Below are 14,314 nucleotides of genomic sequence, written 5' to 3' on the forward strand. Positions count from 1 at the left end.
TCCTCCTCTGTAGCTGCAGTCATCAACGCGGTCGAATCTCTTCCACCACCTCGGGACGGCTCAGTCTCTTACCTGCAGCTCTACCTATCCTCCCGCTCCTTGTTTCCGCCTTAGTTCTCTTTTATTCTACTACTTTTATTAGGCTGTTTTCATTTCATGTTCCTCTGTTTGTGCTTCTTTTCTTGTAATAAGTTGTTTAAAAACAGCATTGTAATCTTCTTTCAGAAAATGGTAAACTTAACATTTTACCAAAAAAAAAAAATACCTTCATTACAAAAGCAATCGTATACTACTATACGTTAGACTAATTCTAGAGAAATTTTCAAATATGCACAACTAGCAAAAAAAAAAAAAAATTAACGGTCAACTAAAGAAGATTACTAAACAGATAATAGTTTAAGAAAAAAAAAGTTTATTAAGACAAATCATTTCAATACAATTTTGTCGGTAGTAAAAGAAGCATTAAGAAAAAATATTTCAACTTTCAAAAAATTAGATACTTGAGTTGTGGTAAATACTTAGTTACAAGGTGCTCACATCAAGGTGAACATGTATATGTATGTAAAAAAGAATATAAAAATAGTTGACAAATATATAAAGATATTGTTAATGAATATTAAATGACATTTTTGTTCAAAATAATATATGAAAGATAAAATCAAAATTAATTTAAAATAAAAAAGGCTTTGACAATAGTCATTTTTTCATATAAAGAAAATAAAATTATATCCGTAGATAGGGGTGGACACAGATTAAATATTTGGGTATTTGGAAGCATTCGTGTCGATTCAATCTTTAGCCACCTAGATATTCGGTGACTCGGATATGCGAAATTTTTTAGAATTTTAAAGAACGATTTGATCTGTAAATAAAATATAATTCTAAAAATAATTGAAAATTTTAATAATAACATTTTATTACAAAAATAAAAAATTATTTAAAATTTTAAATTCTAGTACCTAATATAATAAATTTAATTCATAAAAATATTGTAAAACTGATATAAAGTATAATATATATATAATGTATATATATAATTCTTTACATATATGTATATATATATCCATATAACAGATCGAATTAGATATATGTTCCTAAAAATATTGGTATTTATGATTTGCTTCTTTTTTTGATATTGTATTTTATTATTTGATTTGTTTCGTAGAGTTACGGATATCCAGATTTTTTGGTTCAAATCAAAACGGATAACGAATCGAATCAAAATTTATGAATATTTTGCTCAACTTTATCCGTAAACAATAAAAATAATATATATATATATATATATATATATATAGTTTGATTTTTGATTCGTTATCTATTTTTATTCGAACTGAAAAATTCAAAATTTTATTTGAACCATGTATGTGAGTTTTATATTAAAAAAAAATGCAAAGTACATAGTGTGAACACATTTATGTATATAGTGTGAATGCGTTAGCATACTTATTATCAAATAATTGTGAAGATGCTACGTATCTATTATAGTGTGAATACGTTTATTACAATACTTCTCTTTTAATCTGGCGTGAGCGTAATGAAAGAAAGCACAACACCAGCTACAAGTCTGTGGATCAGCTAGCTAACTTGATCGACAAAACCGTAAGGAATCGTATCACTTCCCTCAAGTATGCCTGCAACCTGCGATTGCGGGGCTTGATGATTCGATGGTTTGAAGCACACGACACTACAACTTAGTCTGCGTAGTTTCAAGTTCCTTTTTAAAGGTTCTAGTTTCATATTTCAGTTTCCTTCCTAAGTTTACTCTTTTGAATTCAATATAGCTGTACATATATTCTTTTTAAAATGATCAATAAATTTAACATTTCATCAAAAAAAAATATAAGGAATTAACTTTAAAACCGGATTGGTTTGACTCTACCTCTTTAAGGTTCAAAATTGAGGTCGACTATCAAATAGAGAAAAGAAAATAAAAGTTAGTTAGCCGGTTCAACCGTCCGGTATTTTCCACAAACCTAGCAAAAACCTAATTTCCGTTCACAGTAGAAGAACACAAAACACAAGCCTTACCGTTTCCTGTTCTGTCCCAAATCGAAACTCGAACCAAACGAACTCTGTCAAATCTAGGTGAAAATTGTCTGATCAATGGCGCAAGGAGAACTCAAGAGCTCTGTGCTAAACAGAAAACGAAACCCTAAATCACCCGTTGCTTCTCGCTCAAGGTTAGTATCTACTCTACTCTCTAGAGTAATTTACAATGATCCCCAGAACAAAAAGTAACGATTTTCACTCTGAACTTATCACACAGCAAGAGGCAGAAGATAGCAGAACATAGAAAGTCTCTTCCTATAGCTTCAGGTGCAAGTTTTATTTCACTTACCCTAATTCACACTTGTCTCATGTCCGTGGAGAGACTAACTGATTGTATTTTTTTTTTAATTAACAGAGGAGGAACATCTTATTAAGGCGGTTCAAAAGAATGATATTCTGATTATTGTTGGTGAAACCGGTAGTGGGAAGACTACTCGTAAGTTGTTAACTCTCAATTACTTTCTAATCCAAGTTGTTTGGACTTGATCATATGTTTTTTTTTTGTTTTTGACAGAGCTGCCTCAGTTCCTGTTCAATGCTGGTTTCTGTCGGGAAGGAAAGATGGTAGGGATAACACAGCCGAGGCGTATCGCTGCCTTGACCATTGCCAAAAGGGTAGCTGAGGAGTGTGATGTTCCGTTAGGACAAAAGGTTGGCTACGCCGTTAGGTTTGATGATACTACTTCCAGCTCCACGAGGTTAAAATACATGACTGATGGTTTCTTGCTGAGGTAAAACTAAAAAACCACAAGTTAGAAAACTTTATGCTGTGAGGCCTTGGTCTCTTCTCATCAAATTTTTTTTTTTTTGGCAGAGAGGCCTTGGTGGATCGGCTTCTTTCTAGATATTCAGTCATTATTATCGATGAAGCTCATGAGAGGACTGTCCACACGGATGTTCTCCTGGCCTTGCTTAAAAAGGTGCAACGGGAGAGAAGTGAGATTGGTGGTGGTGTGTTGAGAGGGTGTCAAGGCAGAAAAGTATCTCCGTTAAAGCTGATAATCATGTCCGCGAGTTTAGACGCACGTGTTTTCTGTGACTACTACGGCGGTGCCAAAGATTTTCATGTGGAAGGGAGACAGTTTGATGTGGACATTTTTTACACTGTTCATCCCGAGACTGATTATGTAGATGCAGCTTTGAATACTATATTTCAGGTTAATTGATCTTGTTACCTTATCATCTTATAGGGAATAAGTAAATCTAATTTTTTACATTTGTTATTTTTTATTTTTAAAGATTCATTCAGAGGAGGAGGAAGGTGATATACTTGTTTTCCTCACTGGACAAGAGGAGATTGAATCTGTTGAGAGACTAGTCCAAGAAAAACTTCAGCATTTACCTGAAGACGAGAGGAAGCTGCTTCCACTTGCTATATTCTCTGCTCTTCCGTCAGAGCAGCAGATGAGAGTTTTCGCCCCTGCGCCTATTGGTTCCCGTAAGGTTAGTAAAGTTGAGTAACATTTTTTTGGTTGGGACATTTGATGATACTAATCCAGTTTTGTAAAATTTGTAGGTGGTTTTGGCCACAAATATAGCGGAGACATCGATTACAATTCCTGGAATAAGATATGTGGTAGACTCTGGGGTTGTTAAGGCACGAACCTATGATCCGAACAAAGGAATGGAGACGCTTGATGTTGTTCCAGTATCAAAAGCACAGGCCATTCAAAGAAGGTACCATGTTCTGTATCCATTTATGTTTTACATTCAATGTGCATGGGTTTATATGTTTTTTTTTTCTTTTGGATTATATTTTAGTGGGCGCGCAGGACGTGAGGGTTATGGGAAAAGTTTCCATCTTTATCCTGAGAGAGATTTTTGGAAACTGGAGGATTCAACCAAACCAGAGATCAAGAGATGCAATCTCTCTAATGTTATTTTGCAGCTCAAGGCTCTGGGGATTGATGATATTGTTGGATTTGATTTTATTGATAAACCTTCAAGGTACTTCCTGTTGTTGTTGTTGTTGTTATCTTTGTTACTTTCAAATGAATTGATTTGTAGTCTTGACACATGGCTGAAGTATCTATTCTTTTATTGCTTTGTTGAAAAAGAACAGGAGCGCCATTGTAAAAGCATTGGCGGAGTTGCACTTGCTTGGTGCCTTGACTGACGATTGCAAACTAGCAAAACCCGCTGGGGAACAAATGGCACGGCTCCCACTAAAGCCTGTTTACTCCAGAGCTCTGATTTTAGCTAATCAGTTCAACTGTCTTGAGGAAATGTTAATCACTGTCGCAATGCTTTCTGTGGAATCCATATATTATATATGATCGTCGTGAGAAGAGAGAAGAGGTGAGAGATTGTCATTTTTTTCTTTATATATACAGTTCATTAAAGCAGCTGCTTTTTTTTAATCTTTGTTTGGTCAGGCAAGAACTTCAAGAAACCACTTTGTTAGCGTTGAAGGGGATCATCTAACTTATCTCAGTGTCTATCGAGAGTTGGATGAGTTCTTGGAGGAGAGAAAGGCGGAAAACAGTGAAGCCAAAGCTGAGAAAAATATGAGAAAGTGGTGTAAGGACAACTTCGTGAATAGTCGTTCCTTGAAACATGCTCGTGACATTTATAGGTTTGTCTTGTCTTCTTTTTGAAATTCTTTTTGCACATGATTGTGGTTCTGTCTTTTGATCAATTTTGAATATGCTTCTTGTTGCAGACAAATTCGTGGAAACGTTGAACAGATGGGGTTTAATGTGTCTTCTTGCGGAGATGACATGCTTGAGTACCGTAAATGTCTTGCTGCGTCGTTTTTCCTTAAAGCAGCACAGAGACAGATGGATGGTACATACAGGGCTTTGGAAAGTGGTGAGATTGTGCACATCCACCCAAGTTCTGTTTTATTCCGTTCCAAACCTGAGTGTGTTATCTTCGACGAGCTTATGCAAACCAGCCAGAAGTACATCAACAACCTGACAAGAATTGATCCCTTATGGTTGGCTGAGTCGGCTCTCATCATTACAAAACAGATGAGTGACTTTAACGCATCTTGTTTAAACACAACCAGTGTTCTTTCTCTGGTGTAGATTAGTGATTCTATTCATGTTTCTCCATTATATGTTTTTGAAGCCAAATTTGCTTGTTATTCATAATAAAGTTATATAAGAAAAATACCAATTAATGCTTTTGAGTACTTTGCAACCTCAAAACCTTACGCATAGTCCCTTTTCACGATGTGAAGGTCTCAAGTCTCAACCGTTTCATTCACCAAACAGATTCTTAAATTTTTGAACCATTAAAAGACTAAAATCTCTGAAATTCAATTAATGAAAATAAAAATGTATGTTGTGTCTCACAGATCACTCTTAAGACGTTTATATAGCTAAACCGCTAAATATGAAATACATAAAAACCAAATTGTTTTAAAATTCGGATTACGGGAAGAGCTTCGCGCACATGCAACAATATCGTCGAACAAAACGGAGGAGACAAATCTAGGTGACAGAAAAAAATCGACCAGCCCTCATTTGAGTATAATCGGATGTGTCAAGAAGTCTATGTCATGAATACCACACTGAACCAGTCCAACTTGCAGGATTTAACCCAAGAATCTGAGGAACTCTGTGCAGCAGAAGGAAACTTAAAGCAAGAAGAGGACCACTCCGAATACAAGGAAGCAATGATTACCTCTTGTTATAGTCAAGGTAGAAAGTTAATTCTATCAATATCACCATTTGCCTTCAACCACACAATGTTTTGCATGACTGTATCTGTCCATTGTCTAATATAAGAATGAATCTTATTCCCTGCATGTAATGGTTTCATCGTTGGGACAACCATTCCTGAAGTTAGTTCTATTAGAAAATAGAAACATATGGTGTATAGGTGGAAATGAGTCTAGGCCAATGACTGCGAAGAAACGAAAACTCTTCTCTGAAATTAAAAACAATTTTAGAAATGCTGAAGATGTAAAGCCAGGTCATGAAGGTGAATAACAATCAATACACCAATGTGTTTACCTTATACTCCCTCCGTTTCATTTTACTTGTCGTTGTAGACTTCGACATACAGATTAATAAAACATTTAAGTTTATCTATTTACTAGATAAAAACATCATTATCAATACACCTAACTAAATTTCAACCAATAGAAAAATATATTAGAATAAAAAGTAAATAAATTTTGCATTGAAATCATAAAACGACACTAATTTTGAAACAAAAATTTTACTCTAAAACGACATCTAATTCGAATCGGAAGGAGTAATAAATAGTGCTCGAAGGGTGTGCCCTCCATGTTTCTCCATTATATATGTCTCCATCTTGGCCACCAAATTTGTTTACATAAATTGTTCATAATTAAGTTATATCAAGTGGTTTAATTAAAATTTTATAAATGTTTTTAGATAAGACATATAATTATGGGTTATAAAATCGTCTAATTAATATTGATCATAATTCGTAATGTTATAATGAATCAACATAAACACACAAAAAGTTATTATTTTATTTTATGTCAAAAATAAAAATAACATAGCTTTTGAGAACAACTATTCTCAGAATGTTTCCTTAATACCAGGTCAAATTAGTCAAATATTTAATAGTTTGAGTACCCAGCAACCTCAAAGTCTAATGCAAAGACCTTTTTCACGACGTGAAGGTCTCAACTGTTACATTTCTCCAACAGAGGCAAGCACGAACAAACATTAGAACATGTGGTGATGCATCTATAAACATTCTTTTGTCCTTTTGAGGAGAAACTAACACAGAAAATTTAGAAAAAAATGGGGAACTCGTTCACATGCATCTCGCACGAGGAAGAACGACGTCCCACAAAATCCTCGGCCGGCCGTGGCAAAGGAGGAAGTAAAACCAGAAAATACATGCGTCGCCTATCGCTCTCCTGCTCTGGCTCATCCTCCACTTCATCTTCCAAGAAAGGTGTAAACAAACCAAAAAAGAAGATAAGAGAGAGACATCATCAAGATCACCATGGACACGATAAAAACTCTCATATTATTCAGGAGGAAACTTTGGCAGCCACTAATCTCCTCTTCAACCAAACCCCTCGTAACAGCAACTATGTTGTTCCTCCTAATTTCAGACAGTCCACCAGCTCAAGCGGCGGTTCAGGACCTGTCTCAGCCGTCCAGAGTCCCAAGAAATCGACTTGTGGATTCGTAAGAACCTCTAGCTCTAGGCGAAAGTCTAGTGTCAATCCAGTGATCAAGCCTAACCAGGTCCCAGACAAGGCAAGCCTTTTATTTAATAGAAAACTAGTGAATATATGCTTATTTTGAGGTATATGTGTTTGCGTTTTGCGTTTACGCATAAGCTTATTCGTTACATTGAAAATTATCATAGATATTCGTATTTTTTAATTAGAATAAGCCACTACTTTTAGCATTTTAAATGAAATCATTCTGTAATTATACAAAATTGCAAACAAATTGAGAAAAAAGTTTCTTCTTTTAGGTTTAAATTTTACATTTGTTTTTTTTTTTATATTTTACATTGTCGTAAACATTATTTATCATTTAAGAAAATAAGATGCAAACACACAAAATGGCATTTGAACAATAGTAGCTTATCTATGTCTTGTGACATTGTGAGCGATATGTGTGTATCTGTAACAGGAGCTGAAGAAGGTGGAAGTTTCAGAGACGAAGAGGTGTGTGCTAGTTCATGGTGGAGGATTTGGGGCTTGGTGTTGGTACAGAACCATAACTCTCTTAGAGAAACATGGTTTCCAAGTAGATGCTGTTGACTTGACCGGTTCAGGTATTAGCTCTACTGACACCAATACCATCACAAGCCTCGATCATTACTCCAAGCCTCTCCTCCACTTTCTGGAATCCCTCAAACCCAACGAGAAGGTTCGACTTAGTCTTTGAACATTTGTGATGAAATTAAGACAATTTATAATGTTTTAAGACCATAATTAATTACAGGTAATTTTGGTGGGGCATGATTTTGGAGGGGCTTGTATGTCTTATGCGATGGAAATGTTTCCTACTAAAATCTCCAAAGCTGTTTTTATCTCTGCTGTTATGTTGGCCAATGGTCAAAGCACTCTCGATCTCTTTAATCAACCGGTACCTTTTTCATTTTATTAGATCTTCTGCTCGTTACATTAATTTATTATTTTATTACAAATTATAAAAATATATTACATTGATGATTTTACTAATCAAGACAATTCAAACTTTTAATGAATATACACGTCCAAGATATTACATTGATGATTTTACAAACCGACAATTCAAATCTTTTGGTGAATGAAAAATTCATTGCTTCTAATATGCTTTTTTAATTGCGCTCATTGGTTCAATTAATTCTTTTTCAGCTGGGATCAAATGATCTGATGCAACAAGCTCATATATTTCTGTACGCCAACGGCAAAAAGAACCCTCCAACTGCCGTTGACTACGACAGATCTTTGCTTAGAGATTTTATCTTTGATAAGAGCCCACCAAAGGTAAATCTAAACCGAGCCGTTACAGTCCGGTTTGATTACTGAATTTACTTGGATTTTTTGTATAGGACCTCGCATTGTCATCGGTATCCATGAGACCGTTTCCGTTCGCGCCAATTGTTGAAAAACTTCACGTGTCGGAGAAAAACTACGGCTCTATTCGACGGTTCTACATAAAAACTATGGAGGATTGTGCCATACCGGTTCCTCTTCAGGACGTGATGATAAAATTGAACCCACCTGAACAAGTTTTTCAGCTCAAAGGAGCCGATCATGCACCGTTCTTTTCTCGGCCTCAGTCCTTGAACCGAATCCTCGTCGAGATAGCTAAACTACCATTTAAAAAATCATCGTGATATATTTGATGATTTTGGTTATTATTCCAAACCGGATAACAAAGACTAAACCAAATCGGTTATTGGATCTCATAACCTTAGAGATTGTTTTGAGAGTTGGACCGAGCAGTGAGCAGAACATTATCTGGTCCTGGTCTGAATATCGTATGTTATTTGTTGATTTATTTTGATACATTTTTCTAATAAAAAGAATATTTCTAGTAATCACAAAAAGTATGCCATATTAATAATTCCTTATGTCGAGGAAATGAATTTCACATTTAGGTTTTTAATTTCCTACTTCTATAGCCTCTTTAATCTCCTTTTGTTTCATATGCATATTCTAGATATTTTGTATAATCATATATATTTCTCCGATAGACATTCGAAATCGCTTGTTGCACACGGTTGGTCTATGAGAAATGCAACTTGTTGACACCATATATATATGTTACCCAATCTTGAGTGTCGTTACCATCTTTTTTTTTTTGTTCTTATGGTACAAAAGGTTTGATCATATTTCTTATCCTCAAGACTTTTAATACATTCTGGATCTGCCTCTCGTACAATAGACTCACTATCATCATTTGCAACTTGACTCCACGGAGCTGTCCACGAATTATGTAATGTTAAATGTAATAGTCAGTCTGTTAGTCACGCGTTAATCTATACTCTGCTTGGTGATTTTCTTAACATTTTAAATTCTGTCTAGATTTTAGGTTGTGAACACAAACTCGACTGAAAGAACAGGAATTTTTCATTGAAAGGTATAGGACTAAATCTTTTTCAGAAATAAAGTTTTTGATCGGAAGATTAATCAAACCGGGAGACCTTAAAATGTTTACATTGGGGAAGAGTTCATGCTATCATGTCGCTAAAAAGTGGGTTCGGGGAACGCTACATGTACTTTAGCAGGCTTCGCTCCTCTGGTTGTGAGAAAAGGTAAAGAAAAAAAAACTCAAAAGTATGAAAAAAATGACCCCAGTTAGTTAAAAAAAATGAGCCGAGTTGAGCAGTTGCAACTTTTCCTATACATACAAGATACATAATGGACAAAGGAGAGTACTCATATGTAAGAAAGATGTCGATAGTGGAGATCAGCGGATGCTGTCGCCGAGAGCACGAGATTTAGATTCTTTTAGTTTCGCTCTAAATTTTCTCTTTTGATACTGTTTAACTGATTTCATCTCCATATATGTATTATTATTATTTTTTTTTTTTTTTTATGTATTGTTATAAATAAATGAAAACCCTACGATATTGTTTTTTCTCTCGTATCTCATTCGATCCTTCATTCCGCTATAACTCAGCATACCACATGCGTAAATTGTGTCATATAAGTTATATTTTGGGTCTATGATAATACATATGTATATATAAATAATGATAACAGTCTCCCGAAGTTGTTATAAAATGATATGTTCATTAATTACCAGAATTGATAATCAATTTTCTTCTAATGTTTCCAAAAATATAACGTGAATTAATATCTATTGACTCGACATAATACACAATTGTCAATTGGTGTTCATGTCTGCCAATAACATCTATACGTACTTCACCACTGTTACCGCCGAGCAATTAAAAACTCTATAAGTACTTATTTACATTTACCGAAAAAAACTCCGCCGTCAATGCAAAGTGAAGGTGACACTTGGGATAGCGCCATGGTCCGTGCTTATTTCACTTGTTACTAGACGTCGATATAACCCAACTACTGTACTTTAATTTTAGTTGTGTTCACTAATACTCCCTCTGTTCCTTATAGATCTATTTTTTAGAAAAAAAATTTGTTTTAAAAAGATACATTTTTTACATTTTCAAGACATTAATTAATGAAAAATTGTACTTTTCAAAAAATATAATTGTGTTTAATAAAATTTCATTGGTTAAAAGTTATTGAAAATAGCTAATTAAGGAAAACAATGTATTGGAAAATACAATTTTAAATGTTTTCTTAATAAGCGTGAAAAAACTATAACATGGATCTTTTAGGAACGGAGGGAGTAGTAAATAACTAGATCAATATCCGCACTATGACTTGGATTAAGCTTTTTGTTTTGTTTTCTTTGACCGTGCACTTGTGACTTACTTCTACTAAAAATTGTTTTTTTTTCTCTTTTTTCCCTTTTTGTTGTTCTAATTTTTTTTATTTATTAGATTATTTTAACAAATTTAGTTTATAATTAGTTTTATCAGATTGTTTTAAATGTTGAATTTATAGCTTATGATAAGAAATTGAGGAAATATGGAATCAATGTTAGAGAAAAAAGAGATGATTAAGGTTAAGTGATAGTAATTATAAGAAATTGGATTTGAATTTAAATTTGAAATTTTAGATTTGTGACTTGGAGTATATGTAGGGTTTGGTGTATAGTATTTGAGTTATATATTTAACATTTGAGATTGATTATTAAAAATGATTAATGTTTAGGTTTAAATTTAAGATTTGAGGTTAAATTCAAGATTTGATGATAAAATTTTATATTTTAAGTTTTAAAATATTAAAAATTTATATTTTAAGTTTTAGAATTTGAGTTCTGGAGGCTAATTAGCGACCGATTTGCAACTATTTAATGTGCTTGGCATATATAGTCGGAAAATAGTCGTCAATTAGCGACTTTTTGTGACTACTACTCAATATTGTCAAACATATACACTGTGTCATAAAGTTACTATTCAAACTTCTCTTTTTTTATTAAGAACATCTATTACAATAGTTATAACGTTGGCAATCTATAAATTAATATTTTTCATGCCTCTTGTTTTCCTTTTAAAAAAAAATCCGATCTAAATAAGTGAATTCAAAATTTGATCCGCCTATACACTAAAAAAATTGAGACCAGATAGTTTATCTAAAACTAAATAACATAATGAATAGATAATGTAACCAAACAACATAGTAATGTACAATGCATATGTAGTGTCTCGATATTATGAAAATTGATTCGATTTTAATATTATATTTGAAAAAAGGATTTTAACATTTCATAAAAAATGGCATCACTTATATATATATATATATATATATATATATATTTAGGAAAAACATAGATTTTCTTAAGAAATATATATAATAGTCAAAATATTGTGTGGAGTATTATTAGATAAAATATAATATTACATAAAAGTTTACAAATTATGTATCTAATTATAACTAGAGTTGATTACCAGAAGGGACACATTATGTCTTTGGTTTGCATATCGAGAAACAATGAGCTTGTAAGGTACATTATCTTGGATCAAGTAGGAAATTGGACATTTCTGCCCCCATAGTTGCTTTAGGGAAGTTGTTGTCTGGTTAGGAAACCGGTTTGCTAGCTGTCTGGCCGGTTTGTACACTCCAAGGATCGTGTGTGTACTTTATTTTTACACCGTTGGATTGGAAAAAGAACTTTTAAATCCAAGGGTGAGTTTTGAAAGTTGTGTGAGCGTTGGGTGTGAAAATGACGTGAGTTAAATGCACGTTGGTGCTCGACGTTTAAGAACAAGAAACAGACACTATCTTCTGTGTTTGCGCAAGAGGGAGCAAACTAGGTTATTTATTTTTTGTTTCCTTTCAGCATAATGAAGGCAAAAGAAGCTAAATCCTCACTCGTATTTCGTATTTTGTTATGTCTTTTTGAGTTTTTCAGGCGCTATGGAGGAGCAGTGCTTGGTGATGTGCGGCGACTGGGTGTGTGGACATGGAAGCAAGTGGGATTTTGTGGTTGACAAATGGCAAATGGCGCGGCTTGTTCCTGTTTCAGAAGGTATTACAATGAAAGAACTTCAAGTGAGTGTATTGAGGGAGTTTGGTAAAGAAGAGAAGCTGTGGAAACCTGTTCTCAGTCACTGGCCGCCGAGTAGCTTGGAGCTAGCAACGGGGATTCGAACACCTCCTGTCCAGCTTACAAGTGATGGAGCTATAAAGTATTTTGTGCAGCACTTTAGGGTGAAGGGGGCTATGTATCTGTTTGTGAGGTTTGAGCAGAAACTTACAACCTGTGATGGGAGTGAGAATGTTGACGACTCTTGAATGGGTTTCGTTACGCCGGTTGCCTTTGGATCTAAGCGTTCATCAAAAATAGGGTATGGTATCTCCAACGGGGGATATGTTATAACGGATGGTTCGAAGGCAAAAGCTTTTGACTTTGTTGATGTGGAGTTTATGAGCGAGGTGGAGAGAGTTGAGGCAGAGATTGAAAGCGAAAGCAAGTGTGGGAAAGGTGACAATTTTGGGGCTAGTGGTGGTGGGGAGAAAAGCAAAAGCGGTAGCAAGTATGTCGAAGGAGATGCTTTTAGCGGTAGTAGTGGTGGGGAGGACGAAACTGTAAGAGGAGAAGAAGTGAACGAGCTAGACGTTCGCCCTCGAGGGTATGACAAAGATTTCTGGAACCCATTACTAAGCAGTGACTATAAAGGCTCCAATGCTGTTAATGTCATCTACAATGAGGATGAGATTGTTGATGGTTTGACAACAAATAGTGGACCTCGCCGTTACACTTTCACCACTAATGATGCTTTTGACCATGTTGTTGAGTTGGGTGGTAGTAGCAGTGGCGTCAACCTCCCGAAAGATGAAGACTTTCGTAAGCAAAACCCGTGGCTCTATGGCGTGGATGCCCATGTTAGTGTGGACAGGCCGTGTTACAAAAAGAAGTTGTAATGTTTCACAAATAATATATAGGGGATACAGTGCGAGAAATGAATGAGTTGATTACCAGAAGGGACACATTATGTCTTTGGTTTGCATATCGAGAAACAATGAGCTTGTAAGGTACATTATCTTGGATCAAGTAGGAAATTGGACATTTCTGCCCCCATAGTTGCTTTAGGGAAGTTGTTGTCTGGTTAGGAAACCGGTTTGCTAGCTGTCTGGCCGGTTTGTACACTCCAAGGATCGTGTGTGTACTTTATTTTTACACCGTTGGATTGGAAAAAGAACTTTTAAATCCAAGGGTGAGTTTTGAAAGTTGTGTGAGCGTTGGGTGTGAAAATGACGTGAGTTAAATGCACATTGGTGCTCGACGTTTAAGAACAAGAAACAGACACTATCTTCTGTGTTTGTGCAAGAGGTAGCAAACTAGGTTATTTTTCTTTTGTTTCCTTTCAGCATAATGAAGGAAAAAGAAGCTAAATCCTCACTCGTATTTCGTATTCTGTTATGCCTTTTTGAGTTTTTCAGGCGCTATGGAGGAGCAGTGCTTGGTGATGTGCGGCGACTGGGTGTGTGGACATGGAAGCAAGTGGGATTTTGTGGTTGACAAACGGCAAATGGCGCGGCTTGTTCCTGTTTCAAAAGGTATTACAATGACAGAACTTCAAGTGAGTGTATTGAGGGAGTTTGGTAAAGAAGAGAAGCTGTGGAAACTTGTTCTCAGTTACTGGCCGCCGAGTAGCTTGGAGCTAGCAACGGGGATTCGAACACCTCCTGTCCAGCTTACAAGTGATGGAGCTATAAACTATTTTGTGCAGCACTTTAGGGTGAAGGGGGCTATGAATCTGTTTGTGAGGTTTGAGCAGAAAC

General features: G+C 35.1%; 2 protein-coding genes across 2 annotated transcripts; both read left to right on the forward strand.

Annotated features, from left to right (window-relative positions):
• Positions 1-2,074: 2,074 nt before the first annotated feature.
• Positions 2,075-5,032, forward strand: LOC106320122 (putative ATP-dependent RNA helicase DHX33). Its single transcript, XM_013758490.1, is given in 13 exon segments — positions 2,075-2,183; positions 2,270-2,319; positions 2,408-2,488; positions 2,567-2,783; positions 2,867-3,209; positions 3,292-3,495; positions 3,569-3,729; positions 3,814-3,999; positions 4,115-4,319; positions 4,321-4,350; positions 4,428-4,627; positions 4,715-5,004; positions 5,007-5,032. Coding segments are annotated over 13 exon segments (2,070 nt in total). The 5' UTR covers positions 2,075-2,106.
• A 1,745-nt stretch (positions 5,033-6,777) lies between these two features.
• LOC106320124 (putative methylesterase 13, chloroplastic) lies at positions 6,778-8,879 on the forward strand. Its single transcript, XM_013758491.1, has 5 exons — positions 6,778-7,247; positions 7,632-7,871; positions 7,947-8,090; positions 8,342-8,473; positions 8,539-8,879. The coding sequence occupies exons 1-5, from the start codon at positions 6,780-6,782 to the stop codon at positions 8,824-8,826; spliced, it is 1,272 nt and encodes a 423-aa protein (XP_013613945.1). The 5' UTR covers positions 6,778-6,779; the 3' UTR covers positions 8,827-8,879.
• Positions 8,880-14,314: the final 5,435 nt, after the last annotated feature.

This window comes from Brassica oleracea, unplaced genomic scaffold (genome assembly GCF_000695525.1).
Source record: "Brassica oleracea var. oleracea cultivar TO1000 unplaced genomic scaffold, BOL UnpScaffold00825, whole genome shotgun sequence".
NCBI classification, from domain to species: Eukaryota; Viridiplantae; Streptophyta; class Magnoliopsida; order Brassicales; family Brassicaceae; genus Brassica; species Brassica oleracea.

What these genes read in the sequence shown, in the direction of transcription:
- LOC106320124 (XM_013758491.1), top strand. Translation starts at nt 6,780, where the DNA reads ATGGGGAACTCGTTCACATGCATCTCGCACGAGGAAGAACGACGTCCC. An exon ending in CCCTCAAACCCAACGAGAAG is followed by an intron (nt 7,872 to 7,946) that starts GTTCGACTTAGT and finishes AATTAATTACAG; the next exon opens with GTAATTTTGGTGGGGCATGA. An exon ending in TTGATAAGAGCCCACCAAAG is followed by an intron (nt 8,474 to 8,538) that starts GTAAATCTAAAC and finishes TTTTTTGTATAG; the next exon opens with GACCTCGCATTGTCATCGGT.